The sequence below is a fragment of the Pelodiscus sinensis genome, chromosome 20, assembly GCF_052426305.1.
Source record: "Pelodiscus sinensis isolate ZL-2025 chromosome 20, ASM5242630v1, whole genome shotgun sequence".
NCBI classification, from domain to species: Eukaryota; Metazoa; Chordata; order Testudines; family Trionychidae; genus Pelodiscus; species Pelodiscus sinensis.
The window spans coordinates 2936233-2963879 of NC_143071.1; the positions used below are offsets into that span (position 1 = coordinate 2936233).

Genomic DNA, 27647 nt, shown 5'->3' on the forward strand with positions numbered 1-27647 from the left:
ACTCACCCGTCTGCGGTAGCGACAGGCCGCGAGATGCTGCAAGGAGCCGGGGAGTGACCGGAGAAAAGAGGCTCGTGAGCTGGGCTCGGTTCCAGCGGTTCAGCTGTCTGGGGCCGGAGGCTTTGGATTAAAAATACCGTAAATGGCTCCCGGCTCCTGGCCCTGCCGCTGCCGCGTTGCCTGGCAGCCGCTCGAGGTTGCTGTGGCTATTTAAAGGGCTCGTGGCCTTGACCCCTGCCGGGGTAGCACCGTGCACAGGAGCCATTTAATAGGATCCTGCTGTCTGAGCCACCGCCTGGAAATTCGGCGGCCCGGGCAGCAGGCTAGGAATAGAAAGCAGCCAGCTGCCGTCCGCGGGCCGGATCCAAGTGTTCGGTGGGCCCGATCCAGCCCCCAGGCCGCATCTGGCCCAGCCCTGAGCTATGTGGAGAAATACAGAAGCCTTGAGTGACGTTTCCTGGCAGGGCTAACTCTGGATCCCGAGTCGGGTCGGTGCTGAGGGCTGCAGGAGAAGGGCCTCGGAGTGGGGGAGGTTGGGGTTTCCATGGTCCAGGAGAGCGAGGTGTACACCCCCGCGTGCGCCTGACTCCCCCGCGTGCGCCTGACTCCCCCGCGTGCGCCTGACTCTCGCCTACGGAAGTGGGTCTCATAAGACAGTGGCTTTCCATTTTAATGGTGACCCAATTGAAGAAAACGGATGCCTGAGACCCAGCAGAGGATAAGGGCGCCGGGGGGCAGGATGGGGCTGAGGGGGAGGGCGGGGCGGTCGAGCTGGGCATGAGGTGGTCCCAGTGTAGGGTTGGGGATCGGGGCCAGGGCTGGTGAGGCAGGCTGAGGTGGAGTGATGGATGAGAGGGCTAGGGGGCAGGAGATTCTGGCTTTGGAGGGGCTCAGAGCTGGGGCAGGGGACTGGGTCCTAGGGCCAGGGCCCGGGCTTTCCTCCCATGGCTTCTGGTCAGCAGAGATGCTGAGGCAGCTTCCTGCCTGTCTTGGCCCCTTGGCCCACTTGTGCCCCAGATGCGGAGGGCAACAGGGCCGCCTCTAGGCCGGAGCCACGTGAGCAGCTGCCCATGGCTCTCCCCGGCAGGCCCTGACCCTCCCTAGCTCCCACTGGCTGGCTCCTGGCCAAAGGGAGTGGGGGGCGGTGTGCCGTGGGGGCGTCCCGTGCCCCTGCTGCCTAGGAGCCGGACGTCAGACCCGGGTCCGGCCCAGGGTGCTCGACAGGCACGTGCCCCGGCCTCAGCAGCCCCCGGGGTCCCTGCGTGCCGAGCTAGGCGGCCTGACGTTCTGCACCCACACGCTGCCAGCCACTGTCATGGGACGCAGCCTGGCCCGCCTCCCCCCTCGTGTCCTGGGACCCACCCGGCTCCCCCAGCCCGCCAGTCTCCAGTCGGCTCCTCCCCGCCGGCGAATGACGGAGAACTCGGGCCCCCCCGTGCCTCTTGCTTGCGCTGTGCTCCCGGCGGGAGGCTCCTGGCCGCTGCCGGGCTAAGCGTATCGCAAGGCCCGGTGCCCCCCGAGGAGCCCAGCGGTGAAGAGATGCGTGGGGGGGGTGGCGGTTGATCACTTCTTCTCCCGTTGGCAGCTTGCAGCCGGGGAAAAGCAGCAGCACGGGGAACCTGCTGGACAAGGACGACATCAGCATCCCTCCGCCGGACTACGGCGTGTCCTCCTCGCGGGCCTTCCCCGCCCAGCCCGGCAGCGCCTTCAAACAGAGACCCTACAGCGTGGCCGTGCCTGCCTTCTCCCAGGTGAGGCCCTGGAAGCCAGCGGGCGCTCGTGCACGTCCCTCTGTCGTGGCGGGCAGCTGAGGACGGGCTCGCCCCCGGGGGGAGCGGGCTGGAGAGCAGAAAACCGATCCGCCCTTGAGTGCCGAGGGAAGTGGGTTTCTCGTTGACTGGGGAGGGAGGGGTGGAGCGGGGGGGGGGAGGTTCCCCTTGGGGAGCCGGGAGTTGTGCGTGGAAACCCGCCTGCACCAGAGGCCACCTTGGGAGACGTTTGCAAAAGCGCCCGTGTCCCCGTTTTCATCGCCGACGGGGGAGCCTTTACCAGGCGTTGCAAGGAACTTAGGAGCCGACCCTCCATTGACGTAACGGGAGTTAAGCCCCTAAATACCGTTCCTCATCTGGCCCCGCCTCCATTTCCAAAACGGGGCTTAAACTCCTAACTCACGTGGGCCCGCTTGCAGATTTGATCCTTACTGCTTTTTCTGGTCGGTACTAGCCACGGCGAGTGGCGGCGTTTGGGGACCCCTCACAGCCGGAGCGGAGGGAGGGAGGGTGAAAAAAATCCCTAACAAGCCCCCGAAAGCCCCAACATCTCCTCCGATCTACGCTCATCTCGGGCGGCCTCCGGCTGGGGGATCCCATTTCACGGCGCGAATTGGACACTGATGTCCCAGCTCAGTGCTGCGGTCGCTGTGGGCTGCTGGATGAGTCCAGAACAGCCCTCCAGTGGTCCCGGAGCTTCTGTTCTAGGGCCGGGCGTCTGTCCCCGCCCGTCGGCTCGCTCCCTTTGCCCACTCCCGTGCAGAGCCGGCCCGGCCAGAGAATGATTCGGGGCAGTTGCCCCAGGCCCAGCGCTTCAAACGTCCTAGGGACAGTGGGGCCCCGGGGAATTAAGGGGGCGGCGGCAGGGAACGCCCCCTCCCACTCACTGGCCTGGCAGCCTTCCAGCCCCACGGCGCTCTGCTTCCCGCCGCACGGGGCCCAGCGGCTGGGAGAGGGTGGTCAGGATGGGGCCTGCAGCAGGGGGGTTGCCCTGTGCCTAGAGGTGGGGGGCCCACACCCCCCAAGGCTGGTCCGGCTCAGACGTGCCAACTGCGGGCGGGCGGCTGTTCGGGGAGCGCAGCGTTTACACCCGGCCTGCTCCCTGTAGCGCGGGCGGAGGCGCGTCGCCGGGGCTGGCGTCCGGCCGCGTGCGGGAGGGACCCCGGGAAGAGCCCTGGGGAGGAGGCCTGCGGCTCTAGAATCGCCCCGGAAATGTCGTTGCTGTTGGCCTGTTGCCACGAGGGTCGCGCTCCAACCGGCCTGTGTTCGTTGTTTGTAGGACTACCTCATGCCCTATGGGCGTGCAGTCACAGAGTACGCCCGTGGCCTGTGCCATCTGCCATCTGCTCACTACAAGCCTTACGCTAGGCCCGCCGTAAGTCCGCCCGAGCGCAATGTTCCCGTTGGGGTTTCCTGCCCGGGCTGTTTTTGCCAGGTTCTGTGCGTCTTCCCCAGGGCTCCCCGGCTGCTCTCCTCCCGGCCCCTCTCTCGGGGGACCCGGGCCCCCCTGGCGGGAGAGGGGGGCCGGAGGAGACGAGCCCGCTGGCCGAGGTGGGGGAGACGCACAGAATGGCACAAAATGGCGGCGCAACCCCCCAGTCGGCAACACTTGCTGCTCCCACCAGGAACGAGTCCCTCGCGGGGCAGCGCCGCCTCTCGGCTCTCCCGTAGCCAGGGGGGCTGCTTGGGAGGTGGAGAAGGCGCCGGCGCCTCCAGCCCAGCTCTTCCATTCACAAGGGGCCACTGAGCTGGGGTCTGAAGAACTCGGGGGACGAGCAGGTCGGGGTGCCTGAGGCCCGGGGGCTGGATGTGGCCTCCGGCTCGCCTGGCTCCAGCCCCAAGGCTCAGGGCTCCCCTCCCCCAGCCCCACCCCCCCCTTCCCCCCGCTCCCTTCCCCTGCAGGGCTGGAGCGCGCAAAATCTACTAGCCTGCCCCCCCCCCGGCCCTGGTGTGTGAGCGGAATGGGGGGAGGGTCTTTCTCCTCGCTCAGGGCCTCGTCAGTGAGGGGGATTTTGTTTTGTGGCTGCTTCTCACTCCTGTGCGGCCCCCGAGTGATTTTTGTGGGTCCACGGCCCCCCCACCCCCAAAACGCTCCCCACCCCTGAGTGAGTCGATCTTTGAGGCCCCTGGACGGCGCGGAAGGGGGCAGAGTCGGTTTGTGAGGCGGGAAGCTCGCAGAGGCATTGGGGGGGCACTGGTGGGGCCAGCGGGGCCCCCAAAGAGACTCCAGCATTCAGTAGAGCAGAGGCCGGCTCCAGCCGGGGCTGCAAGTGCCAGGGCGGGGCCGGCTCCCCGGGGCCGAAATCTGCTCCCGGCGCTGTTCCCCCAGGAGCCTGCAAAAGGCTGCAGCTGAGGCAGAGTCGGGGGGCGGGGAACAGCCCCGTGTCTTGCCAGCTGCGCTGAAGAAGGGACGGGGTCTCCAGTGAGCACAGGGATTTGTGTCCTGCTTCTGGGCTGGCCTGAGCCGGCGTCTCGGGTCCAGGGGAGCGGGTGCGGGACTCCCCGGCCTCGACCCCTAGCCCAGCAGTGCTCCCCACGGGAAGATCTGCTGCCGTTTCCTCTGCCTTCTCCCTCCCCGCAGAGCCTGGCCCTGGGGTGCCCGCTGTCTGCCCTCCCCCGCCGCATAATGCAACCCCGGCCCCAGGAGCCGACAGCCCAGAGCCCTCCCGTTCCTGGGGGGGTGCGGTGCCGAGAGAAACACGCGTTGCAGAGCATTTCACCGGCGCGTGCCCCTTTGGAAGGGGACGGGCCGCTCCTGGAGAGCACCGGGAGCTCGGGAGCAAGGGGGAGTCGGCTGGCAGGCCCTAGCTTCCGTCTGCCTTTGCTGTCACCCGCCTTGTTGTTGTGCGAAGTCGCAGGCTCCGCCGAGACGAGCATCACTTGACATGCAGGCCGCCTTCGCCGCTATCTGCTTCCTGATGCTTCGGCCCGGAGCCAGAGAGCCACTGGGGCCCAGTGCGTTGGCTTCTGTTCTTGTGGCCTGCCGGTGCCACCTGAGGGCAGAGCCTGCCTCTCGGCCGTCTCACAGCTGATTTTTCTCTGTCTCCCTTAGGGTCTGGAGGACTACGGGCCGAGAGCCGGAAGCAGGTAAGCCTCTCCCGCCCCTCGCGTTCGGTAGCGACTCGGTAACGTTAACCCGCGCTGCCGTGTTCCCCGGAAGGCGCTGCGGGAGGGCGGCCGGGTAGAAGTGAACGGCGTTCAGGGTGGGGTCAGCTGTTGGAGGCATCAGTGCATGTGAATTGGGCCTCGGCGTGTGGGGCACCCCCCGGTCTCCCAGGAGAGTCGAGACGGATCTCGCGCGTGTTGGCCTGTTCCGAGCATAGCTGCCGCCTCGCCCAGGGCCCCTGCCCGGCTCAGAGGCCGGGCCGGCCGAGCAGCTCTCGCTTCTCAAAAGCAGGCTAATGTGATGGGAACAGCGCAGCCAACTTCTCCCACGTCACAGGTGCAGACGGGCACCTGAGCCTGGGACAAGCAGCCTCGCTGGGTACTCCGAGGGTGCCCTGGCTTGGCCCCGTCTCGAAGCTCGCTCTGCTCTCGCCGTGCCCCGAGGGGGGCTCGGTCCAAAGTACAACCGCAAGGGGAGGCCTGTCTCCAAAGCGCAGGCCCCTCGGCCTGCATTGGGAGCGGCCTCGTGCCCTGGTGCTGGAGGTGGGAGGAGCCGAAATGCGCTAAAATAAAAGTACAGAGAAGAAACCTGCTTTCACGTTGTGCGTGAAACAGCGGCCAGTGGCGGAGAGCACTTGGGTGGGCGCCCAGGAGATGGTTAATCAGCTGGGCAGCCTTAGAGCGCGCCGGCAGCCTGTGTGTCTCCTGGTGGTGCGCGTCCACGCCCGCCTTGGTGCAGGGAATACAACGTATTCCGCACGTAGGTGGACACAATTGGAGGGCGCACTGGTCATGAGTAGGGTGTGAACCTGGCCCCTCCGGGTTGCATGGGGTTCCTCTAGCTGGGACAGCGCCAGCGAAGTCCAGCAGGGGGCGCCGCCAGGGTTGCTTGGAGAGTGCTCGAGAGACGGTTTGCTTAAGCCAACGCGCCCCGCATTCTCCCAGCTGCCGAAGGGCCGTGGTGGGGCAGCGTGCGGGGCAGGGGGCTCCCCTGAGCTCCCGCCCAGGGCCCTGCGGGTGTTGTCCATCTCCTGCTCTCGGCAGTCTGGCAGTCTCCCTGTGCTTTTCTATCCCACAGTGGCAATGGCACTTTGGTCTCAACAGTGTGAGGACACCTGGGCTAGAAATGGCCAACTGCTGCTTTGAAGAGCTTTCTGCTTCTTTCCCTCTTTTCTTTCCCCCTTTTCTACGTCTCCTCCGTTTGGATTTTTTTTTAAACTCTCGTGCCCATCCAAGGAAACCATGGTGCTGCTCCCTATCCCTCCCCGACGTTTTCGGTGCCCTTGTTTTTGTGAAGCCTTTCAGAGCAGAAACGGCCCCACGGCGCGGGCTGAGGTGTGGAGCAGCCTGGCTTGCCGTTGGCTGGGCGGATCCAGGTTTTTGTCCTTGGTGAATGTTCAAAGATGCACTATCCCTTTCCTGCGGCTTACCCCGAGCCACACTGTCCTGACAAAACGGAAGAACTCCTTTCCAAACCTGAACAGATATGCATGGCCTATGGTAGACGTACTGTTACTTGATCCTTTCGACTTTATTCCGATGCCAATTTCCTGTTTCTAAGGGGAAGGCAGGTGTAGATCCTAGAGAACTCTCTAGGTGCCATCCACTTTCATTCAACCAAACTTTACAAGGTTGCTTTAAGAAAAGTGGATAGTGTAGAGGTTTAGACCTCGGAGAAAAGCAGTTGGCTCGTGGTGATGGCTGGACGGTTACTCTGCTCCAGCTAATTAAACCATCAGGGCTGACTCGGTTAGCATTGCGGGAGGGTTCATTCGTTTTTTGGTTGTTTTTATATGCATATACATGTAGATATGTATATATCTATATTTTGTAGCAGGGTCTTGTTACCTCACGTTCGTGCTCTGGGGGATAAATAATAGGGTTATGCAGCTTGCCAGAGCAATCCAAAGACACTCTTGCATTTTGCAATTGGACTTTTAAAAAAGCTGCCATTGGTTTTTGGGGGGCGGGTGGAAGAATTCTGGTGTTGAATTTCCTAAATCTTGTCAATCTTCTTTGTGTGTCTTTACCTTGAGAGACAGACAGCGTAGGATGCTTGGAATTAATGGCTACTGGTATTGCTGCTTCTTCCATCACTGAGTGGGGAGGTGGCCCACACCCAGGGTACAGACTTAACCCTTTCCGTCCCCGGCAAAAGCTGTAAATCTTCCTCTTTCTGATGTGATTTTAAAACCTCTTGACATGCCTGTTTACTAGGACATTGCTGGCAATACACACCCACACACACACATATACACACACACACACACACACACACATACACACACACACCCATGCACAGAGAAGATTTTTGTTTGTTTTATATAATAGACGATGGACATATGTAATAAGAACTTCCTGCGTTGATGTCAAAATTTTGCTAAAGATTTTTAATCCAGGATATTCCGTGCTAAATGAATGAATGTAGAAAACTAGCAAAACTTGTATGAAGATTGTAAAGTGCTGAAAACCTTTTTTAAAAGCTGAAGAGAAATGTGCCCTGTACTGAGTTATTGTTTGAATAAAAGTTTTATTTATTGCATTGAGTTGGGCCTTGGTGGTTTTTTCAGCATCCATGCCTATATCATTGACCAATCATCATTTTTTTTTTTTCCATTTCCCGTGATATTGGAAGGCCAGAAAATGACCGACCTTTTTGTTCGTTTGGTCAATTTGCAGGTCTGGCCAGTAGCATTAAAGTCAATTGCTGAATGGAGCCAAATGCAATAATATTTAAATACATAGTTGTTGCACTAAGAGTAGTGCTCCATTACAGGACAAAGTCGACCTAAGATCTGCCTGCATCTCCGGCTACATGAATAGCATAGCTGGAGTCAATGTACCTTAGATTGAGTTGCTGTGGTGGGGAGGGTTGATGGGAGAAACTCTCCCATCAACATTCCTTGCACTACTTGTTCTGGTAGCATTCTGGAGTCGAGAGAGTGATTGATCGATTTAGCAGGTCTTTACTAGACCTGCTAAATCGATCCCTGGGGAATCGATTGCCACAGCACCAAACTCCTGGTAAGTGTAGACCTGCCTTAAGCCAGTGTCTTGATTGGTCTTGAAAGGCTGGCTCTTGCAAGTGAATGACTTGCTGATCTCATGCAGGACAAACCTAGTATTAGTTGCTTTACAATATGGTTCATGGATAATACCACGAAACCCAATGACGGCCTTTCCAAACGGCCTTCGGGTGTCACTCAGGAGGTGTGAATGCAGTTAACTGACAGTAAATGAATGGGTCGTATTGTTTTTTTCCCCTCTGCAAGCGTAGATGAAGGGGAAAGTGTGCAAGAAGGTTGTGATGCGGACGAGTTTGTGTTGAAGTGCTGGATAAGTGATGATATTTAATAACAAATACAACTTTTCCTTTTCGTTTTTTCTTTTCATTTGCATTCTGTGTCTGAAGAAGCCTGTAGCCTAGCCGGCGACCTCTCCTGGGAGTGGCGCGAACCCCAGGGGAGCAACCGGCTCCTAGCCTAGCCTCTCGCTCGTTAACCAAACACCCTTTTTTATCTCTCACTAAGGCTGCTGTGTCCTACAAACTGCCTTTTGTTTTCCCTTGCAGCCCCGATGTTGAAGTGGCCAGGTTTTGATGTCCCTGACTAGTTAGTAAGTTCACGGTTTTATGTGCCAACCCCTCACTTCCCGTGCTGTGTACTGACTGGGCAGCAGCTGGTGGCCCGGCACCGTGCTGGTGACCGGAGGGGGAGGGAGCGACACAGGTCACTGGTCTGCAATGCCAGTCCGTTCAGAGCACCGCTGCGACTCAGTCGCTCGCTTGCATCTAAGTCCCCTGGTGGAAGTTTCTCTGCCTCCCCGGGGCTCCTAAAATGGATTCCTCTTCCTACACTGCCACCCTGTATAAGCCTCCGTGCGCCAGCCTCTCTCACCACCTCTGCCTCTGCACGGCTCGCTGCATACTGCCTGCCCGCTTCTCCCCCTGCGCTGCTGGAGCCGAGCTACGTGGGGCACTCTGGTTTCCTGCTTCCACAGCTGGGCCATGGGTGTCTTCCTGCTTTTTAGAATTCCCCCCTTTCTATGGGACTCCTCCCCCTTGGCTCTGGGGCTGAGGTGAGCCCTGGTGGCGGTGGCTGTCACCGAGTCGCGTGGATGTGGCGCTGAATCACACGCGCCGCCGGCGCCTGGCGCGTCGCTGCCAGCTCATGTGGCCCGTTCCGGTGTTTGAATACAGCCGCGCGCTCGGTGTGTCTGGGGTGATCCTAGTGCTAATGCCCATTGCCTTCCACAGCCCCGAGCCACCGATCGACACTACCTGGGGGGCAGGGACTGCGTCTCTGGTAGCCTCCGCAGGCGGATGGGTGGCCTTTGTTCAGCATTAGCCAGGCTGAATCCATGGGCCCTGGAGGCTGGCAGCAAACCGCATCGGCCAAGAGGGGGGAAGATTTCCTTGCACAGCGTCTGTTGGCTTAAGCCCCCTCCAGGTCTCCCCTGATTCCCTTTTACACTGCCCTTCCCCCCCACACCTCCATCCTGATGCTGTTTTGAGTCTGTCGTGGGGAGGGGGTACGGCAGGCTCTGATCCAGGGCCCTGCTTGGCCAGCATGATCCCGGGTGCGTTATGGGGTGACCTTTTCATTCACTCGACATCCCTTCCCCAGGCATCCTCGGGGGGGAAAGGCAACCTGAGGGTCTGCAGAAACGAGGTGGGAAACGAATCGCTTTGGCTTCAAACCAAGGCGCTTGGCTTCTTGCTGGCAACCCAGCCAGGAGTTCAAGGAGAGAGCCGGTGCCGCCCCTGAGGCGTGGGGACAGTGCGGGGGCCCTTCCCCTAGCACCGCTGGAAGGCTGAGCCTCTCTTCCTGCCGCCGTGCCGGGGGCAGACGCTCTGGGTTTTACAAAGGCTTCGTGCTGGTAGGTTTTCTACCCTGCTCGTGGGCCCGGCAGCGGGAGAGCCTCGGCCTAGTGTCTGCTTGGTGGATCTGGGCCCGCCACAGGGCGGAGAGGGCCAGAGCCTTGCTCCTGATGTGCTCCCCCTCCCCCCAGCTATTTCTCATTCTTCATCAAGCTCCTCGCTCGCTGACTTTCCTTCCCCACAGGCGCACACCCACCTGCTCCTCACTCCATACGATCCCTTGGGGATGCTTCCCCGTTGCTTCCGTTTTGTAGACCTGCTATGGCAGGACCCGGGGCTGCAGAGGGCATGGCGGGGGCGGGGTACAGAGCAACTCTGGATCAGGGATTTAGACAAGGGGGGAGGAGCAGAGCAGCAGCACCCCAGCAAGGCTCCAGTTCTCACTGTGCAGCCAGGCTGGGAGGGTGACAGGGCAAGACCCTGCTGGGGACCCACCGAGGCGCCTTGTCCGGCTGGGCATGGAAGCAGGGTCCTCAGAGCTGAGGGGGTTGCAGCTCAGAGGGGAGCAAGTCAGCATGCTGGTACTCCAAAGGCAGGCACCTGGGCGGTCCTTCCCACCCCCCACCTGGGCTCTAGGTGGAGCGGGCTCTGTGCCCCCCTGGGCCACCCTGCTCCTGGGTGTCTCGCCAGGTCTCCCTGCAGCTGAAAAGCAAAGGATGCCTTGAAGTAGCTACGGAGCCTAGACTTGTAGAACTGGGCTGTAACGCGCGGGACAAGAATAGGATCCCAGGTGAGCGTTTTGTAGACCTGCCTACCCTGTGGCAGGGGGAACGCAGATCAGTAAGGCTACATCCCCAGGCCTGTGGCCGTGGGCTCGCACGACGGCCCTAAAACTAGCTGAGGGGATGGTCCAGCGCCGGCTCGGTAAGGGGCGGAGGGGCCGTTGGGTGGAAGGGATGGGGGGAGCTAGCTGGGGCAAGGGAGAAGAGCGCTGGTCTGGAACAGGCAGCAGGACAGAGCTGGCTGGGGGCTGCCCTGGCATTTACGGCACAAAATGCATCTGAAACCTGGCAGCACTTTGCACGTACCCCAGGAGCGCGGCTCCCGGGGGGGGGGGGGGGGGGGGGGGGGGGGGGGAGCGCGAGTGCGGTGCAGCAGCTTTTTTCAGTCCTCCCCTCCCCCCAAACTGCGTCTCCCCCATCCCCAGGCACGTTTTAGGGCCGTTGCCACGGTCTCCAGCCAGCGCTGAACCAGTAGCCTGCCCACTAGCTGGCGAGCGTATTGGCCACCTCGGCTTTAGCAGGAGTCGTGTCCTGGCCTTTCATCCCCTCCTCCCCCCTCCAGCCCCCACAGGGGTCGGACACAAAGGGGCGTAAGAGGGCAGGGCCCGAGCCTGGCCTCTTGGGGGTGAGGCTAATGAATTTGCCGGCGGGGGCCTGCTTTGAGGGGCTGGGGCACTGAAATCAGCCACTCCTGGCCCCGGGGGCAGCAGGTGCAGCTGCTCTTTCTGCTCCACAGGGGGCGCTCAGCGAGGGCCATTCCCAACCCAGCCTCTGAGCGGGGCAGGAGAATGTTTGCTGTGGCCGCCTGTCTGTCTGTCTGTCTGTCTGGGGGGGGGGGGTAGAAATCTCCCCCCCCCCCCCCCCTGTGGTCTATAAATACTGACGGGCTCCGAGGCAGCAGCCCAGAGCCCGGTGTGGCAGGGCGGGTCCCCAGCAGCTTTGTCCTTCAAGGGCTTTGTGTGCTGCTGTCTCGGAGCCGACCTGTATCTTGCTTTATTGAGCTCCCGGGCCAGGCTGAGGACCCGGCTCGGGGAAACGTGGCCCAGGCTGAGATCTGCCTCCCTGGTGCTCTGACCCCCCGGCTCGCCGCATGGACCCCTCCGCCCGCCCAGCTCTCTTGACCTGTTTGGGGGGCGGTTGGGCCATGGGTGGGGGACACTCCAGAGGCCCAGCTTCTGCAACTCCAGCAGCGGGAGGCCGGCTGAGGGGCAGGCGCCTGCTTGCTTGGTTCTCAGGCCGTTGCAGGGCCCCCACGCCTGCCGGGGGCCAGTCAAACCAGTGTCCAGGGTCGGCATCGGCCAGCCGGGGCTGCGCAGAAGGTGGGATGCGCGGCACGTCTCTCGCCAGTGCGCTGAGCTGCGTTTCACCGGCCGGCTGGGCTGTAACGGGCAGGCCGGTGCTTTGACGTTTGGTCCGACGAAATTCCAAGTGTCTCCTCCGCTCCCTCGCAAGCCGCAGCAGCCGCCGTGACCCGCCCCCTCCCCGAGAAAGCGGTGCCGAGAAAAAGCAATGGGCTTCCTCCGGCGGCCTTGCCCTGCCTCCCGTCAGGCGGCCAAGGCAGAGCCAGGGGTGCTATTTGGTTTCAAACCACTTCTCCCGGGCCCTGGGCGAAGCCCCCTCACTGGAAAGTTTAAAAATAGCAGCCGAGGGACCGACCTCAAATTCTCTCCCAAATTCTCCCCCAGTGCTGGAAACCGCCGTTGCCTGCTCCTGGGGTCGGCTCAGCAGAGGGAGCCGGACGAGTCGGTTCACCCATTTAAGCAGCGCAGCTCTGGGGGTGCGGGCGGTCCGGCGGCACGAACCGGCTCCAGGGGAAAGTCTCCGGCTGTGTCTAGACTGGCCAGTTTTTCCGGAAAATCAGCTGCTTTTCCAGAAAAACTTGCCAGCTGTCTACACTGGCCGCTTGAACTTCTGCAAAAGCACTGACTTCCTACGGTCTGAAATCAGTGCTTCTTGCGGGAATACGATGCTGCTCCCGTTCGGGCCAAAGGGCCAGTGTAGACAGCTCAGATTTGTTTTCCGCAAAAAAGCCCCAATGGCTAAAATGGCGATTGGGGCTTTTGCGTCTAGATTGGCACGGACGCATTTCTGCAAAAAGTGCTTTTGAGGAAGAGCGTCCTGCCAATCTAGACGCGCTTTTCCAAAAATGCTTTTAGTGGAAAACTTTTCCGTTAAAAGTATTTCCGGAAAATCCTGCCAGTGTAGACGCAGCCTCCCTGGCTTGTCTCCTGCGGGGCTCTTGGCCCGTCGTCCGAGCTGGGCTGCTCCCTGTCCCTCCTCCCTGACCGGCGCCTTCCTTTCTCTCTGCAGAAACCCCTTTGCCAACATCCAGCTGAAACCCACGGTGACCAACGACCGCTCCGCTCCTCTCATCAGCTGATCCCCGGGCTCGCTGGAGCCAGCCCGCGCCTGCCGCCTGCCCTGCTGCATCCGACCTGCTGTCGCCGCTTGTTCGCAGGCCTCTAGCGCCAGAACTGTATTGCGGCGGCTTAGTGCCGCTGCGGCTGCTTCCAGGCCCGGGGCTCGTGCCGGCAGGGTGAGCGCCGCTCCGCCAGCGCTGCCCCCACGGGGCCGGGGTGGACTCGAGGCCCGGGTGCGCTTTGACCAGGGCACGTTGGAACTAGAGCAGCTGTGGCCTCGGGTGCCCCAGCCTGAGGCTCCCCCCCTCGGTACCGCACGGGCCCAAAGCGCCAATGCTCAGCCGCAGCGGGGGAAGGGGCTGCCCGCACCCCAGCCCGCTTGCTTGAGGCAGGTGAGGGCAGCAGCGCTACGGTGGCCGCTGGGGGCTGGGGTGAGCACCCTACAGCGAGCAGGGTGGGGCAGAGCGTCGCCCCTCCTGGCCGGAGTCCCAGTCACGGGGCTGTAGAGGAGGTGAAGGCCCAGTTGAGGAAGGCAGCTGAAGCCCCACCCCTTCTGTCCAAAGCCACGCCCCTCCTTTGAGGCCACACCCTTTCCCTGAGGCCACACCCCTTGAGGACCGCCCCCTCCCAAGCCCCGCCCAGCACCAGCTGAGTCTCCCTTTGCCCCTGGGAGTGGGGCTTAGAGGCTACTGGAGCAACTTGCAGGAACCGCTCCCCAGCTGCTGGGGCGCTGAGGGGGCCGCGCTTTGACCCCTTCCTGTCCTTGGGCCTGCAGCTATTTCGGGCAGAGCTCTGCAAAGCGCCTCTCCTCCCTCAACCTGCTGCTGGCCCCTACGCGTGGGGCAGCCCGGCCGCTGGTGTCACCCAGCACGCGAGGGCCAGACGCTCTCACCGCGGGCTGCTGCCCTCTGAGATTGTCACGCCCAGCTGCCGTGGGGCAGCGTCTGGGTTTCAGCTTGCCCTGGGCACTGTCAGTCAAGCTAGAAAAATGCTTTTCCATGTAGCCCCTGCTTTCTAAGAGCAGCCTGGGCGGCGTACCCAGTCGTATCCCCCCAGCGCCCCGTCCGTGGGGCTTGTGCAAGCGTGGGGCAGAGGAAATGGAGGTACGGGGGGGGGGTCTATTGTTCCCCAATAAAAATCTCCTCCCCAAATGGCACTTGCCTGAGACTTGCAGGAGGATCCCGCTTTCTGGGCCGAGGGCTCTGGGCTCCAGTTCTGCTGTAAGATGCTGGGCCGGGGTGGGCAGTGAAAAAGGGAACCAGGCCCCCCCTCCCCCTTTTGGCAGCTCCCCTGGGCCGCTGTGAGCGCCTGCCGCCAATTTAGAAGTGGAGCCCCCCCCCAGCTCCCCCATGGACTAACCCTGCGGGCCAGGATCCGGCTTGCCCACCTGGGCGCTGGGATGAAACCACTGCCGGTGGGCCGGCCTCCTCCCCTGCACGCGGCTGCTTGGCCCCGGGTCCTGGCCAGGCTCCTGAGCGGCGCGGGCGTTGGCAGCTGGAGCTCGGCGCGCTAGGGCCAGGACACAGGGCCCAGCCGCAGTCTGACAGCAAAGCAAGCAGCCGGCCTCCCGTGCTGCAGCCCTGCACTGGCCCAGGGCAGCAGGCAGGGTGACCGGAGGAGGCACCTCTTGAAGGCGGAGGGAGCCCCGGAGCTGCCCCCCTCGTGGACGGTGCAGCCCTGGTGAGAGGGCCCCGCGCAGCCTGGCCCTATGGGGTTAAATCTGCCCCACCGGGCTGTGTAACTCCGGGAGGCCCGGTCGCGGCTCCCTGCCTTGCAGCAGAGCCGGGGGGCTCCACGCCGCCCTGAGGCGCTGCCGGTCGGGCAGAGGGGGGCGCCCGCCTGCCCTCACAGCCGCGGGCGAGGGGGCAGGGCAGCCCCGCCCGGCCCCCCTGAACCAGGCCCCGCGCCCCCTCACCCTGGAAACGACAGTCGCCTGTTCCCCGTCACTATTGCCCCGGGCGGGGGGTTTCCCTCACCCCGAGCGCTGCCAGCAGCAGGCGCGTAGCCAGCCGGACTCCGGCGTGGGCAGAGATGGGCCCTGCCCCGTCAGCTTTGGCCCCTGCTGCCACCCTCTGGGGCCAGCCAAGGAGGCGCCTGCCCTGGTGTGCCTGAGCCCACCCCACCCCCTGCCTTAGTCGGGCCCTGAGTGCCCTCAGGCCTGGCCCCCCATTTCCTACTCCCCGCGGTCAGGGGCCCGAAGGCAGGCCAAGCCGCTGGGCGAGGGTCCAGGGGAAGGGGGCTGGGACGGGGCTGTCTCGCCCATGCCCGGTCCCGCCGTGCCTTTGGGGGGGGGGTAGCGGGCGGCTCCAGGCCGATTGCCACCCCCGGCGCTGCTGTCCCGCGCGCGCGTGTAAAGCCAGAGACGAGCGATGGGCCCAGGTCAGCGGCAGGCTCACGAGGGAGCCGGTCCCTGTGCAGAGCCCCCGGGGCCCTGGCTGCCGGGCCTGGGAGAGGGACGCGCCCACCGCTCGCCCGGCCCCGCGCAGCCCAGCCGACGCTCCGCTCCCGGACAACCCCTTCCAGCCGGGCTGCCGGCGCCTGCTGAGCGACACGGTGCCGCCGCTCGGGCTGCTTTGCGCTTCCTGGCGGGCTCGCGCGCGCACCGTGTACCCGGCCCGTGGCTGTGGGGCCAGTAATTTATGAGCAATAAACCCCCCAAGTCCTTGGTGCCGGAGTTTTCTTTGTGGCGCTTGCGCCGGGCTGAATCTGGCCACTTTCTACTTCCAGCCGGCCCGCGCCACCCGATTCCCAGGCGGGGGCTGAGGTACCAGCCTGGCGGGGGCTGAGCCACAAGCCCGTTGCTGCTTTTAATTCAAAGCCTCCAGCCCCAGACAACTCCGGGGAGGCTAGACCCTAGCCCCGCCCCTTGCCCCAAGCCCCGCCCCTTGCCCCCAAGCTCCGCCCCTGCTGCTATCATTAAGCACCTCTCCCCCGACCTGGCGAAAATGATTGCCCACCCCTGCTCTAGCCGCTGGCGGAGACTCCCCTCTGCAAACTTTGCCCCACTTGACTGCCAGAAGGATTCGGGGGCGTCTAGTGTCAGCCCCGGTGCTTCCTGTCCCCCACGCTGTGATTTCCCTACTGCTACAGCCGGGGCTCGGCCACAGGCAGGCCAGGCCTGGTGGGACAGCCGGGCTAGCAAATGGCATTGGCTCCTCGTCCCCGCAGCCCGGCTACACGCCAAGAGGGCTGCCCTGGCCCCCAGCCCCCCAGGCAATGAGGGGAGGCCCAGCCCGGTTCGGCTGTTGTAAAAACTTTATTATCGGCCCACTGCCATTGGACACACATGCTGGGAGTGGGACGGAGCGCGGCGCCGCTAGAAAAGACAGCAAGTCTGACCCGTATTGATCAAATCGACACTGGCAATTACAAAAAAAATCGCCCAGGTGCAGCTCCGGCCCCCACCCCACCCCCGAGAGGCAGCTGCCTTTGGGAAGGACGGGACGGTCCGGCTTAGCGGGGGCAGGCCCAGCGCAGGCAGGCGCCTGCCCTGGCCCCGTGCAGCCGAGGGCTGGAAGACGGGGCGGGTGGGTGGCGGGGGGTCCTGGCTGCCACGGCCTCCTCAACATGCGCCCGCCCCCCGCAACGCGGCAGCTTCACCACGTCCCCCCTCCCCCCGTGCCCTGGGTGGGGCAGCGTGGGCCAAGAGCAGGAGGAAGACGCAGGCCGGGGGGGGTGCCGGGGACTTTCCATAGGGGGGAGCCATTCAAAACATGCTGCCAGGCAGCAACGCCGCCAGAGGTGGGGTGCGGCACAAGGCGCTCGCTGGGCTCCAGGCGGGACCCCCCCGCGGTGGTTGTATCTGCCTCTGCCAGTGGGCAGAGGCCACGCTGCTTTCGTCCGCCCGCTGCTGCCCTGGGTTTTGGGGAGACTTGTGCAGGTGGTAGCCAGGGCACCAGCTGCCCTGCAACCCCCCCTCCTCCCCGCCCAGCTACAGGCACATGCCAGGTGCCCGTGGAGGGGTGAGACGGCGCCCGCATGGGCACACGGCGCCAACTGCAGTCTGGCGCAGGTGAGACACACGTGGCCCAGGAAGGAAGACAAGGGGCGGCAGAACGGCCAAGCGGGCCCTGCTGCTGGCCAGGGGCCAACCCCCCGCACCCTGCGTGGCCGCATCTGTGTGTCATGGGGCTGGCAACACGGCGCAGCACGGCCCTGCCCGCGGCCACCTGGGCGCAAGGACTGTGTGCCAAGGGCCGCCACAGGAGGGAGGGGGGCCGCAAAGCGAGGGGACGGCTCAAAAGCGGGGCAGGTCCCCTGGTGGCAGACGAGGCTGCCTGGGTCTGTTGCATCCCTGCACCAGGCGACCTGCAGGTCTGACTGTTTACTAACCGGGGGAGGCGGGGGGAGCACTAGGCAGCGGCCGAGACGTTCTCGGGGCCCGCCCAGAGCCGCGTGCGAGGCACGTGAGCGTGAACGAGCGAGCGCCAAACACACGCGTGGGCTGTGACGCCTGTCGGAGGGGAACCAATGAACCCCCTCGGGCAGGTCTCGGGGCTGGCGCAATGGGCCCCACAGAGCGTCCCCAGGCACCGGGCAGGGCCCCATTGGGCCAGAGAGGCTCGCACGAGGGTCGCGGGTGCAGCAGGGCTGGGCTAAGGGCGGCTACTCTCAGGCAAGGGGCCGATGCCTGCGCAGTGCTGGCCCCAGGGCGGCGGGGGGCGGGGCAGGGGAAGGAGGCTCCCAGCTGAAGAGCAGGTCGCAGCGGCCCCTTAGCCCACAGCGAGGCCGGGGGGGGGGGGGGATGCGAAGGGCCTGGCAGCGCTCCCCCTCTGGGCTCGTGGGTTTTGCACGTGGCAGGAGTAGCCCGTGGCCTGGCCCACGTCTCGGGCCCGTCACCCGAGTGGCAGGGCTCTGGACTCAGCTGTGTCCGGGGGGCGGAGTACCAGCTGGCACTGGCCCTGCCCAGCATCAGGGCGCCGGGTTTGCGCTCGGGGCCTGTGGAGGGGGCACCACGCTCAGGCTGGCGGCCCGGGGCCAGCGCCCGCGGCGTCATGCGCCCAGCTGCCCTAGGGATGGAAGCGACTCGCCGACGCGTCGCTTCCGCCCCTCCCCCCGGCCTCCCCTCCCCACCTGCTGCCTCTGTATCAGCGGCAGCAAGGGGGGGAGCAGGAGCCAGCCGGGTCTCCCCAGCACCAACTGCGGGGGGCGCAGTGGGCCCCGGGGCGAGCAGGGACCCAAGCAGCCCGCCCGCCCCTGCCTTGAGCACGAGCCACCCATGGCAGTGGGGCAGCCAGGCTAGCGAGTGCCCCCCCCCCTTAGCAGCTAGGCGATGGCACGGCCATCGACTAATCGATTAGCCGATGAATCGGCATTTACCGTCCCGCCGCGGCACTGCCCTGCCCCCCGCAGCCCAGCACTCGCCTCATGCTGGCACGCTGGCGTCTCCCGCGGGCTCTGGCACACCGAGCTGCCCCTGCGGCCTGGCCCATGGCCATGCTGGGACGGCGCGGAGCCGGGCAGACGCAGAGGCCGGGTAGCAGGGCCACACGAGCGGGCCGGGGCGGCAGTGTCCCATTTGTGCACAGGCTTACTCTGGGTCTCAGCCCTTCGCCTTGCCCCCAAGGGAGGCAGGCGGCTTGGGAGGGGCAGCCCCGCGAGGTCAGACATGGCTCGGCGCCCCTCCCCCCCAGGCCACGCAGGAAGCCGGGCTGACGGCAGGTGAAACAATCCAGCCAGGCGCAGGGAGCAGAAGACAGAGCTGGGGCCGGGGGGGGGACGGGCGCAGGGGGAGATGGAGGGGTGATGAAAATGGAAGTGGGGGAGGGGAGGGTTAAAGTGCTTTTCACGTCCGACAGCCAGAGGCCAACAGTGTCACGCACGTGGGCATGCGAGCCAGCGCCCCCCCCCCCCCCCGCTTTGCTGCCTCTCGCGCTCTGCCCAGGGCTCCCCGGCACGACAGGATGGAAAGCAAAGCCCATTCCAGCCCCAGCCCCCTCATGCCCCAGGCTGCGAGCCGGCCAGGGCGGTGGGGGCGGCTGGCTCCCCTCGGCGTCGGGTCTGGGGGCCCGAGAGGACCCGAGCCCCTGAGTCCGCAGGCGTGTCAGCCCCATTACGTCTCGTCTCCCTCGGGAAGTGAGACTTGCGCTAGCCCCACTAAAACCACAAACCCGCCGAGCTCCCGCTCGTCAGCAACAGGCGCACACGGACCGGACAGAACCAGCCCAGAGGCTCCCCCCCCCGCCCGACGACACACCGCTACGAACACGCCGGGAGGCCTGCACGTTTGGCCCCAAGGAGGGCAGAGAACACCCGCTGCCTGGCCTGGCCACCCCGCTGCCCAGGGCGCCGCTGACAGACGTGACATGCCAGTGAGCGTGGGAAGAGCCCTGCTGTGTGGCACACAGACAGCTAACAAGACTTGGCACTGGCCCGGCAGTCGCGTCGCCGCCTGCAAGGCAGGGCAAGCAGGTGCTATCAGCCCTGGTTTTCAGGTGGGGAAACTGAGGCAGGGAGGCTCCGTGACTTACCCAAGGCCACAGAGTCAAGGGGGTGAGTGGCCAAGCTGGGAGGGCCTGGCACCCGGCCCGGGGCGGCCGGTTCCGGTCTGCTCAGCTCGGCTCCAGGGGCAGATGGCACCTGGGCTCTCGTGACGTGAGGGGAGGGGCCAGGCCACGCTGGGGAGAAAGCAGAGCCGGGGGGGGGGGGACGACACACCATCCTACAGCAGGGAGCTGGGAGGACCGGTCAAAGTGCCCGTGCTGTGCGGCTCCCAGCCCCTGGGGGCTCTTACCAGGTGCCCTGCGGGGGAGCCGGCGGTCGGATACAAAGGGCAAGCGCTGGTAGCAAGGGAGTTCTGGAAAAGTAAATCACAGAAACAAATGTCAAGAGCGTCCTCTCCTCGCCAGCAAGCAGCACAGGGAGCGGGAGCCACGGCCGGGGGGGTTGGACGCCACCCAGGCCGTCTCCCCTGCCTAGGCGCACGGGCCGCCTAGGCTCGGCCTGCGCAGCCCCGGCCACCCGTGACCGCGCCGCCCTGACGCGCTGCTGTAACGGCCCTGGGGCCTCCTCCCCACCTGCCACCAGGAGACAGACAAACCCGGGGCCAAGAGGCGGGGCGGGCGAGCGCGCACAGCCCCCCTCCCAGCAGGAATGGGGGGGCAGACCACCGCCACAGGGCCGGGCCCTGCAAACAGAGCCGTGGGCGGAGAGCCCGGCGCAGGACCAGGGAGCTGTTCCCGAGAGGTGAGGCCGGGTGGCTCTGGGAGCGGCACGGAGCGGCTAGGCGTGAGCAGCTGGGATGCAGAATGGCCAAGGGGGAGACTCGGTGATGTTAGCAAGGTCACGGCGCTACCCTGGAACGGCTATAGTTGCGATCTAGCTATCTATATATATTTGTACACGCTCCACGCCCGGCCCGCCCCGCCCCTGCACGCCCGGCCAGCACCAACCGCCTGGCTGCAGCGCCCCCGGGCGCGCGTCCGGCACGCGGCAAACCCACTCCGCCTGATAAAATCTGCCTAGAAAAATAGAGCAAGGTCCCAGGAGCCCAGGGCTGCGCCCGGCTCCCGTCCTTCAGCCGCGCCCCTCGGCCCGGAGGCAGCCACTGGCACCAGGAGACGTCCAAGCAACCCCGCAGGCTCATTCGCGGTCACCGTCTTCGCTGCTGCCTGGAACAGACAGAACAGGCGCAGCTGGGGCGAGGCGGGGGAGGCCCGGGGGCCGGGTTCTCGGAACGGGGGGGTGGCTGCACCGCGTCCCACGAGCAAGGGGAAGGCCCTTTGCTGGGGGCACTGACGTGGGGCGTAGGGCCTGGGGTGACAGCTCTGCTCCAATTCCCAAGCCCAGAGCAGCGTCTTGAGACAAGCAGGCGCGCCGGGATTACCCTGCTGCTCACTGGGCACTATGAGGCCAGGGTGGAGCACCTAGGACCCAGGGGCCAGATGTGGCCCCCTGGCTTGCCTGGAGCTAGACCCCCCCAGGGTCAGGGCCCCCCCCTCCAAGCTTTGGGGAGCCTGTGCATCCTCCCGTGGCACTAGAGCACACAATGGCCACGTCTACACTGGCAGGATTTTCCGAAAATGCTTTTAACAGAAAAGTTTTCCGTTAAAAGCGTTTTTGGAAAAGCGCGTCTAGATCGGCAGGACGCTCTTCCACAAACGCACTTTTTGCAGAAATGCGTCCGTGGCCAATCTAGACGCGCTTTTCCGCAAAAAAGCCCCAATCGCCATTTTCGCGGTCGGAGCTTTTTTGCGGAAAACAGTCCTGTGCTGTCTACACTGGCCCTTTTGCCCAAACAGGAGCAGCATAGTATTTCCGCAAAAGCACTGACACTCTTACACGCGATCGTCGGTGCTTTTCCGGAAATTCAAGCGGCCAGTGTAGACAGCTGGCCAATTTTTTCCCAAATTCATTTGATTTTGCGGAAAAACTTGCCAGTCTAGACACAGCCAAAATGTACAACCTGGGCCATCCAAGGGTCTGGGCGCGAGGAGAATCTCTGTCTCCTCCCCCAGCGACCGGCTTTTTAGTTTCTCATTTGTGTGGGGGCCCTGACTGATTTTTCTGTGGGTCAGTGGCCCTCCCCCCCCCGACCCAAAAGACCCGTGCCGTAAGGGCTAACAGTACCAGTGATTTCAGACCGCAGCTCACTACTCCACCTCCCCCACGGCACGGTGGGCACACCCATGTTTGACATGGGGAAACTGAGGCACGGTGACGTGCCAGCCCCCAAGGGCCCTGTGGTGTAGTGGGGGGGCTGTCTGCACTGCGACCTGGGGTTCCCCTGCGCTGGGATGGGAGATTCTCACTGACTCTCCCAAATGTGGATTAACCCAGACACCCAGGCTCAGCCTCCCAGGGAGAGAGACAAAGGGAGGAGGGCGGAGACCCGCACCTGGCTGGGGGGCAGGGCCGGGGAGGGAGGCAGTGGCTGTCTGGGGAGCATGGAGAGAAGAGGCTAAGCGGGGGGCCTAGGGGCGATGGGCCCCTAACCCTGGGGTCTGAGGCATCCTGGACTGGCCTCTATAGCCACATCACGTCTGTGCTGGGCTGTCTCCTGAAGGACCAATAACCCCTCTCTGTTCTACGACTGGCGGAGTCTGTTCTTGCTGCTACGGGGGTGCAGGATTTGGGGGCACCCCGACTGCGTCGTCACAGGCCCGCGGCAGGTCGTGCCAGAGATGACTGTAGAACTCCGGGGGGGGGGGGGCACATTTTCCCACCCTCGCCCTGCCGTACAGCTACAGAGGCGCTGCCTGATTTGGCGTATGGGGCGCCCTATGGGAGAGGGGCAGTTGAGTAAACCGCAGGAATTCACGGCTCCCACTCCGGGTCCCAACCACCCCAGGGCACCCTGGGCAGCTCCCAGCTCCCTAACAGGCCCCCAGCCCCTGCCCTCACCTCCTGCGGACTCGACGTCCGAGTCAGAGACGTGTGTGATGGAGAACCTGGACGCCGGCGCCGGAGACACGCTGAACCGGGAGAACTGGATCGGCAGCACCTGCTTCTGGACTGGGCCCAGCGCGGGAAGGCTGGGGACGGCCGAGACCGGCAGCACCGGCGACACGCTCAGCGAGGACATGAACGGCGACTTCACGGGCGTCAGCGGAAAGTCGTCGTCCCACTCGAATCCACTGCCTGGAGCACAGTGAGACGTCAGGGAGCCGCCATTGTGCAGGGCCCGCTCCCGCTCCTCGGCCGCCGCCCCTCGGCCGGGCCCGTCCTCGCCACGCCCGCCGCCCCTGGGCGGGCCCATCCTCGCCACACCCACCGCCCCTCGGCCGGGCCCATCCTCGCCACACCCACCGCCCCTCGGCCGGGCCCATCCTCGCCACACCCACCGCCCCTCGGCCGGGCCCATCCTCGCCACACCCACCGCCCCTCGCCCGCCGCCCCTAGGCGGGCCCATCCTCGCCACGCCTGCCGCCCCTCGGCCGGGCCCATCCTCGCCACGCCCACCGCCCCTCGGCCGGGCCCATCCCCGCCGCGCCCGCCGCCCCTCGGCCGGGCCCATCCCCGCCGCGCCCGCCGCCCCTAGGCGGGCCCATCCTCGCCACGCCTGCCGCCCCTTGGCGGGCCCATCCTCGCCACGCCCACCGCCCCTCGGCCGGGCCCATCCTCGCTGCGCGCGCCACCCGTCGAACTGGCCCATCCTCACCACGCCCGCCGCCCCTCGGCCGGGCCCATCCCCGCCGCGCCTGCCACCCGTCGGACTAGCCCATCCTCGCCACGCCCGCCGCCCCTCAGCCGGGTCCATTCCCGCCGCGCCTGCCGCCCCTTGGACGGGCCCATCCCTGCCATGCCCACCGCCCCTCGGACAGGCCCATCCCTGCCATGCCTGCTGCCCATCAGCCAGGCCCATCCCTACCACACTCGCAGCCCCTCGGCTGGGCCCATCACTGCCGCACCCGCCACCCGTTGGCCAGGCCCATCCCCACTGCGTCCGCTGACCCTCAGCCGGGCCCATCCCTACTGTGCCTGCTGCCCCCTTGGTCTCCCGGCCCTTGGCCTGTGTTCACTGCCCTCATCCTTCCGGCCCTCAGCTGGGCCTATTCCTACAGTGCTTGCTGCCCCCTCAGCCTGACCCGTCGCTACCGCAGTCCCACTCTCAATCTGAGCTCCTCTCTTGTACAGAGCCCCCACGAGCCTACGTGGCTTCACCTCCACAGTCCCTGGGGCCGTGTGCTAAGCCTGCCGTGCTGGGGGACCCAGGCCCAGAGGGGCAGGCCGGAGAGGTGCCCATGCTGAGACTGGCAGTTACTCAGCTGAGTCCCTGCGACCCCTCCCCAGTGCTGGGCGCTCTGCCCCCCGCGAGCCCTCACTCTCTTCAGAGGCGTTGCCGTCCGAGGCGTCGTCCGAGGCGCTCAGCCTGTCCACCGGGCTCGCGGGGCCGATGCTCTTGCTCTGCAGGGGCGGCAGCGAAGGCTCCGTGACCGCGGGGAACGGCTGGCTGCCGAGCTCCCGAGTCGGACTTTCCTGGACGTGAGAAGACACCTTGGAAACTCCCCCATGAAGAGACACGCCCGAGCCAGGCCCGGCCCTCCCAGCTTGCTCCCTCAGGCACCAGCCACTCACTGGCTGGGAAACGGAGGGACAACCCCCTCCCGTCACGAAGGCCTCTCCCGTCCTCCCAGCTCACCGGTGGGGCTGGGCCATGGAGGGAGCTCGTGGCTCCAGCGCGGCTCACCTGGTCAAAGAGGTAGACGGTGACGTCGTCGTAGAAGGACACGGCCTTCTTCTTCCGCTCCAGGTCCTCGCAGAAGCTCTGGGACAGCAGGCCGGGCATCTTGAGAAGGCTGCGCAGGTTCCTGGCGCTGTGGCTCTCGGCCACCACGATGGGCACGGCCGCCGGCTCCTCCTCGCTCTCCTCGCTCTGCTCCTGGATGTTGTAGCAGCGCAGCTCCTCGTCCGACTCGTCGCTGTCCTCCGTGTCCTCCTCCTCCTCTTCTGGCTCCTCCTGCCGCCGCGCCACAGGGGCCCGCCGCAGAGCGAGGGCCAGGGACGGCTGCGGGCCCTGGGCGAGTGAGGGCTCTTCCGCCAGCACCGTGCCTGGACCTTCCTGGCCTTCCCCTTCTGGGCCCACTTGCACCTCAGGCCCCTCCGATGGGGGCTCCAGCCCCTCAGCCACAGCACCCACAGACTCACCCGGCCGGCCCGAGAGCCCCTCTGGCACCAATTCTCCGCCGCCGGCTTTGGCTGGGCCCTCGGGGCTCGTTACCACGGGAGACAGGAGGAAGGACGTGGATGGGATGCTGGGGACAGCGGGCCACTCGCCCCACGCCGTGTCTCCGGAGCTGTCCGAGTCTGGCCTGTGGCCTGCAGCTCTCTCCTCAGCCCCACAGGCAGCTTTTGGCTCCAGCGCCGGGGGCTCAGCCTGGGCACCCCCTGCCCCGGTGCTCAGCTCTTCCCCTGCCATTGCGGAGCCTCCACCACAGGCTGCATCCCCAGTGGCGCACGCCGCTCCCAGCGGGCTGCTGGGCTGGGCTAGTTCCTCCCCATCGATGCTTTGGCTTGGGGCTCCCTGCAGGTCCTGCGCATCTGGCGGCGAGCACCCGGCCTCCCTCTCCAGGGCTTCCGACCCGTCACTGTCCTCATCCTCCTTGAGGGACCTGTCGGCGTCGGCGTCGTAGTCTGAGAAGTAGGCGGAGTCGCGGTGGGGGTTCTTCTCGCTCAGGCTGTGGAGCTCGGTGCTGAAGGATGAGGAGAGGCGCAGCTCGGGGGTCACGCTCTCCCCTTCCCCCGCCCCCAGGTCCATGGGCGACTTCCCCAGATGGGTGAAAGCCTCTGGCTCCCGGGGCTCATGCGGCTCCTTCAGGACAAACTCGGGGGACTCATAGTTCTCGGTGTCGTAGCCGCTATCCAGGGCCTTGGGCTGGCCAGAGGGGACGAAGCTGGTGGGGCTGAAGACTTCGCAGGAGCTGGCCGTGGAGGGGATGTCGAGGGACTCCAGGGAGTCCGGCGTCCCCACCTGCTTCTGCAGAGATTTGAAGGATGGGAGCATGTCCACCCGCTCCAGGTAGTCTCCGGAGAAATCGGTGAAGATGCCGGAGGTGAGCTCCGCCGTGTCGTCGTCGCTGCAGTCGTCCAGCTCCGGGAAGCTGGTGCTGGAGAAGGTCTTGTCTGGGGTCCGGTCCAGGTCACTCGTGATGCTCTTCCCGCTCTCCACGGCAATGTCTCTGGGCACCTGGCCAGCCGCCTCCGAGGCCTCAGACGGGCCCGGGGTGCAGTCTGCACAAAGGTTGCCCTCGGCGTAGGCACAGGGCACTGCCTGCCCCCCAGGACTCAGCGGGAAGATGGCCCCCTCTGCCGGCACGGTTTCGCTCTCCGAGAGCCGGCAAGCTGCCCCCGCCGTGGCATGGCCCATATCCACAGGCCCTGGCAGATCCGTGCCCCTTGGCTGTGGCGTCTGGGCCTCAGGCGTCCCCTCTCCTCTCTCGGCTTCTCTCAGCCCGGTGCTGGCATCGTCCAGGCTCCTCGGGGCTGCGGTGCCGGCGGAGGGGTTGGAGGGCAGCTCGGCACCTTGTGAACCGGAATGGCTGGCCAGCACCCCACCTTCCCAGGGATCGACAGCGGAGGAGTCCCAGCCTCCCAGGCCAAGGGGGGAGGAGGAGGAGGAGGAGGAAGAGGAAGAGTCCTGTTTGCGGCCCAGGGGCCGGCAGTGCCCGGGAGCCAAGCAGACACTGGGGGGCTCAGCGAGCGGCCGGTCCTGCAGCGCCAGCTGGAAGTCCTTGACCAGCGGGCTCCTCCTCTCCAGCAAGGCGTCCCTGAGCTGCGGCTCGTCGCATGGCACTGTGTCCAGGGGCTCGGCCATGAGGCCCCGGAAGGTGATCATGTGGCGGTAACACCAGCTGTCCTTGGCAGGGGGCTCGCAGGGCGGAGGGGGGCAGGCGCTGCTGTTGTTGTTGGCCGAGCAGTTGGACGCCCACGGCTCCCTCGGCACCCCTGCGCTCGCTTCCTCCGGGAACAGCTCTGGGCTCCCCTCCTCGCCCGGGCTCCCCTCGCTCAGCTCCAGCGTGACGCAGTCCAGCCGGGCGCCCCCCGTCCTGCTGGCCACACACTCCGGCAGCCTCCCCTCGTAGCCGGGGGAGCCGTAGGCACAGTGCCCCGAGGGGGAGATGCCCAGAGGGTCCTCAAAGACACTCTTCTGGAAGCTGGGGTCCTGCCCCTCCGTGCTGCCGGTCTCCGAGGGTGCCTCCTCTAGCAGGTACCGGGTGGCGCCATCGCCCGGGGACGGCTGGTAGTGCAGGGGCTCCGTGCCGGGACATGGGTAGGGATAGTAATCGGGATGCTCCCAAGCGCCCTCGCGGGGCGGGGCAGGACCCAGCAGGGGCTCCATGGTCAGGGAGACGGTGGGGCTGTTGTCTGAGTCGTACGTGCCACTGTCCAGGCCGCCCTGGGCCTGCCAGCGGGACGCCTTGGCCGGGGAGCCGAGCTCGCAGTCGGGGCTGTAGGAGCACAGGGCGTAGTCCAGCGGGGCGGGGTCCTCCGAGGGCCCCTCGAGGCGGATGTAGTACTCGCTGCTGAGCGAGGGGCTGCGGGCCCCCAGGACGGGCACCGCCCCGGGCACGTGCAGGCCCGGGCAGCTCTGCGGCGCGCACTCATAGCAGGACGGCGAGACGCCGAGGCTGGGCTGCCCCGTGGAGCTGGCGGGGTAGTACAGCTCCTGGTAGCGGGCGGCACTGCCAGGGCTCAAGGCCCCCGCGGGCGCCGGGAAGCGCTCCGCCGCGCTGCGCTCCCACTTGTACTCGAAGTTGAGGCCGCGGCTGGTCTCCATGACGGTCAGCACGTCGTCCCCGTCCGAGTGGAAGCCTTCGGCCGAGAACTGCTCCAGCAGCGGGAAGGAGGAGAGCTGGGCGCCGTGGCGGCTGCTGCCGGAGCCGCCGCTGGGCTTCATGGCGTTCCAGCGCCGCTCAAACTCCTCCTCGGCCTCCGTCGCCCCCTTGGCGCACAGGTAGGAGAGCAGCAGGTGCACCTCTTCCGCCGTCGGCCTCTGCTCGGGCTGCAGCCAGCAGAACTGCATCACCTCGTACCTGCAAGGCAGAAGGACACGGGCGTCCATCCCTGCCCAGCGCCGCCGGCCTGCGTCCGCTCTGGCAGGAGCCTGCGGCTGCCCGCTACCCGCTGCCCACCCCCTTCTCCCAGCAGCCGGTGAGAGGGCGGCTGGGCCCAGGCCCCCGCCCCCAGCCCGCCCTTTGCTGGCGCACGGCGCCGCCACGCGCACCGTGACTCACCGCTCAGCAGGCCTGCCCCCGCTCGCAGCACGTGGCACCGGGCCCCTCAGCCCCCTGCCCAGAGCCAGCCCAGGAGAGAAGAGCCAGCCAGGGAAGGGAGGATGCACTGAGCACCCAGCCAGCGTCGGGCTCGCCGGGCG

The 27647-nt window shown here is 65.5% G+C and overlaps 2 protein-coding genes across 10 annotated transcripts in view; one reads left to right on the plus strand and one right to left on the minus strand.

The window, feature by feature from the left end:
* The window catches only part of BAIAP2 (BAR/IMD domain containing adaptor protein 2), a 92464-nt gene extending 76962 nt beyond the window's left edge, over positions 1 to 15502 (plus strand). Inside the window, exons 12-16 of one of the 6 annotated variants that reach the window (XM_075904078.2) lie at positions 1586 to 1751; positions 3049 to 3144; positions 4822 to 4856; positions 8446 to 8489; positions 12786 to 15502. In XM_075904078.2, coding sequence (XP_075760193.1) covers positions 1586 to 1751; positions 3049 to 3144; positions 4822 to 4856; positions 8446 to 8473 — 325 coding nt within the window. In that variant the 3' untranslated portion in view covers positions 8474 to 8489; positions 12786 to 15502. Of the gene's footprint in view, positions 1 to 1585; positions 1752 to 3048; positions 3145 to 4821; positions 4857 to 5952; positions 7417 to 8445; positions 8490 to 12785 lie in introns of those variants that run through there. The other 5 variants (XM_075904076.2, XM_075904081.2, XM_075904077.2 and 2 more) reach the window with 5 other exon arrangements.
* Positions 15503 to 17494: 1992 nt separating this feature from the next.
* The window catches only part of LMTK1 (lemur tail kinase 1), a 60369-nt gene continuing 50216 nt past the window's right edge, over positions 17495 to 27647 (minus strand). For 2 of the 4 annotated variants that reach the window (XM_089771834.1, XM_089771836.1), the window contains exons 11-14: positions 23964 to 27306; positions 23599 to 23770; positions 22178 to 22414; positions 17495 to 20445 (exon numbers count right to left, since the gene is read on the minus strand). In XM_089771834.1, the coding sequence (XP_089627960.1) occupies positions 20417 to 20445; positions 22178 to 22414; positions 23599 to 23770; positions 23964 to 27306 (3781 nt within the window). In that variant the 3' untranslated portion in view covers positions 17495 to 20416. The remainder of the gene's footprint in view (positions 20446 to 22177; positions 22415 to 23598; positions 23771 to 23963; positions 27307 to 27647) is intronic. The other 2 variants (XM_089771835.1, XM_075904067.2) reach the window with 2 other exon arrangements.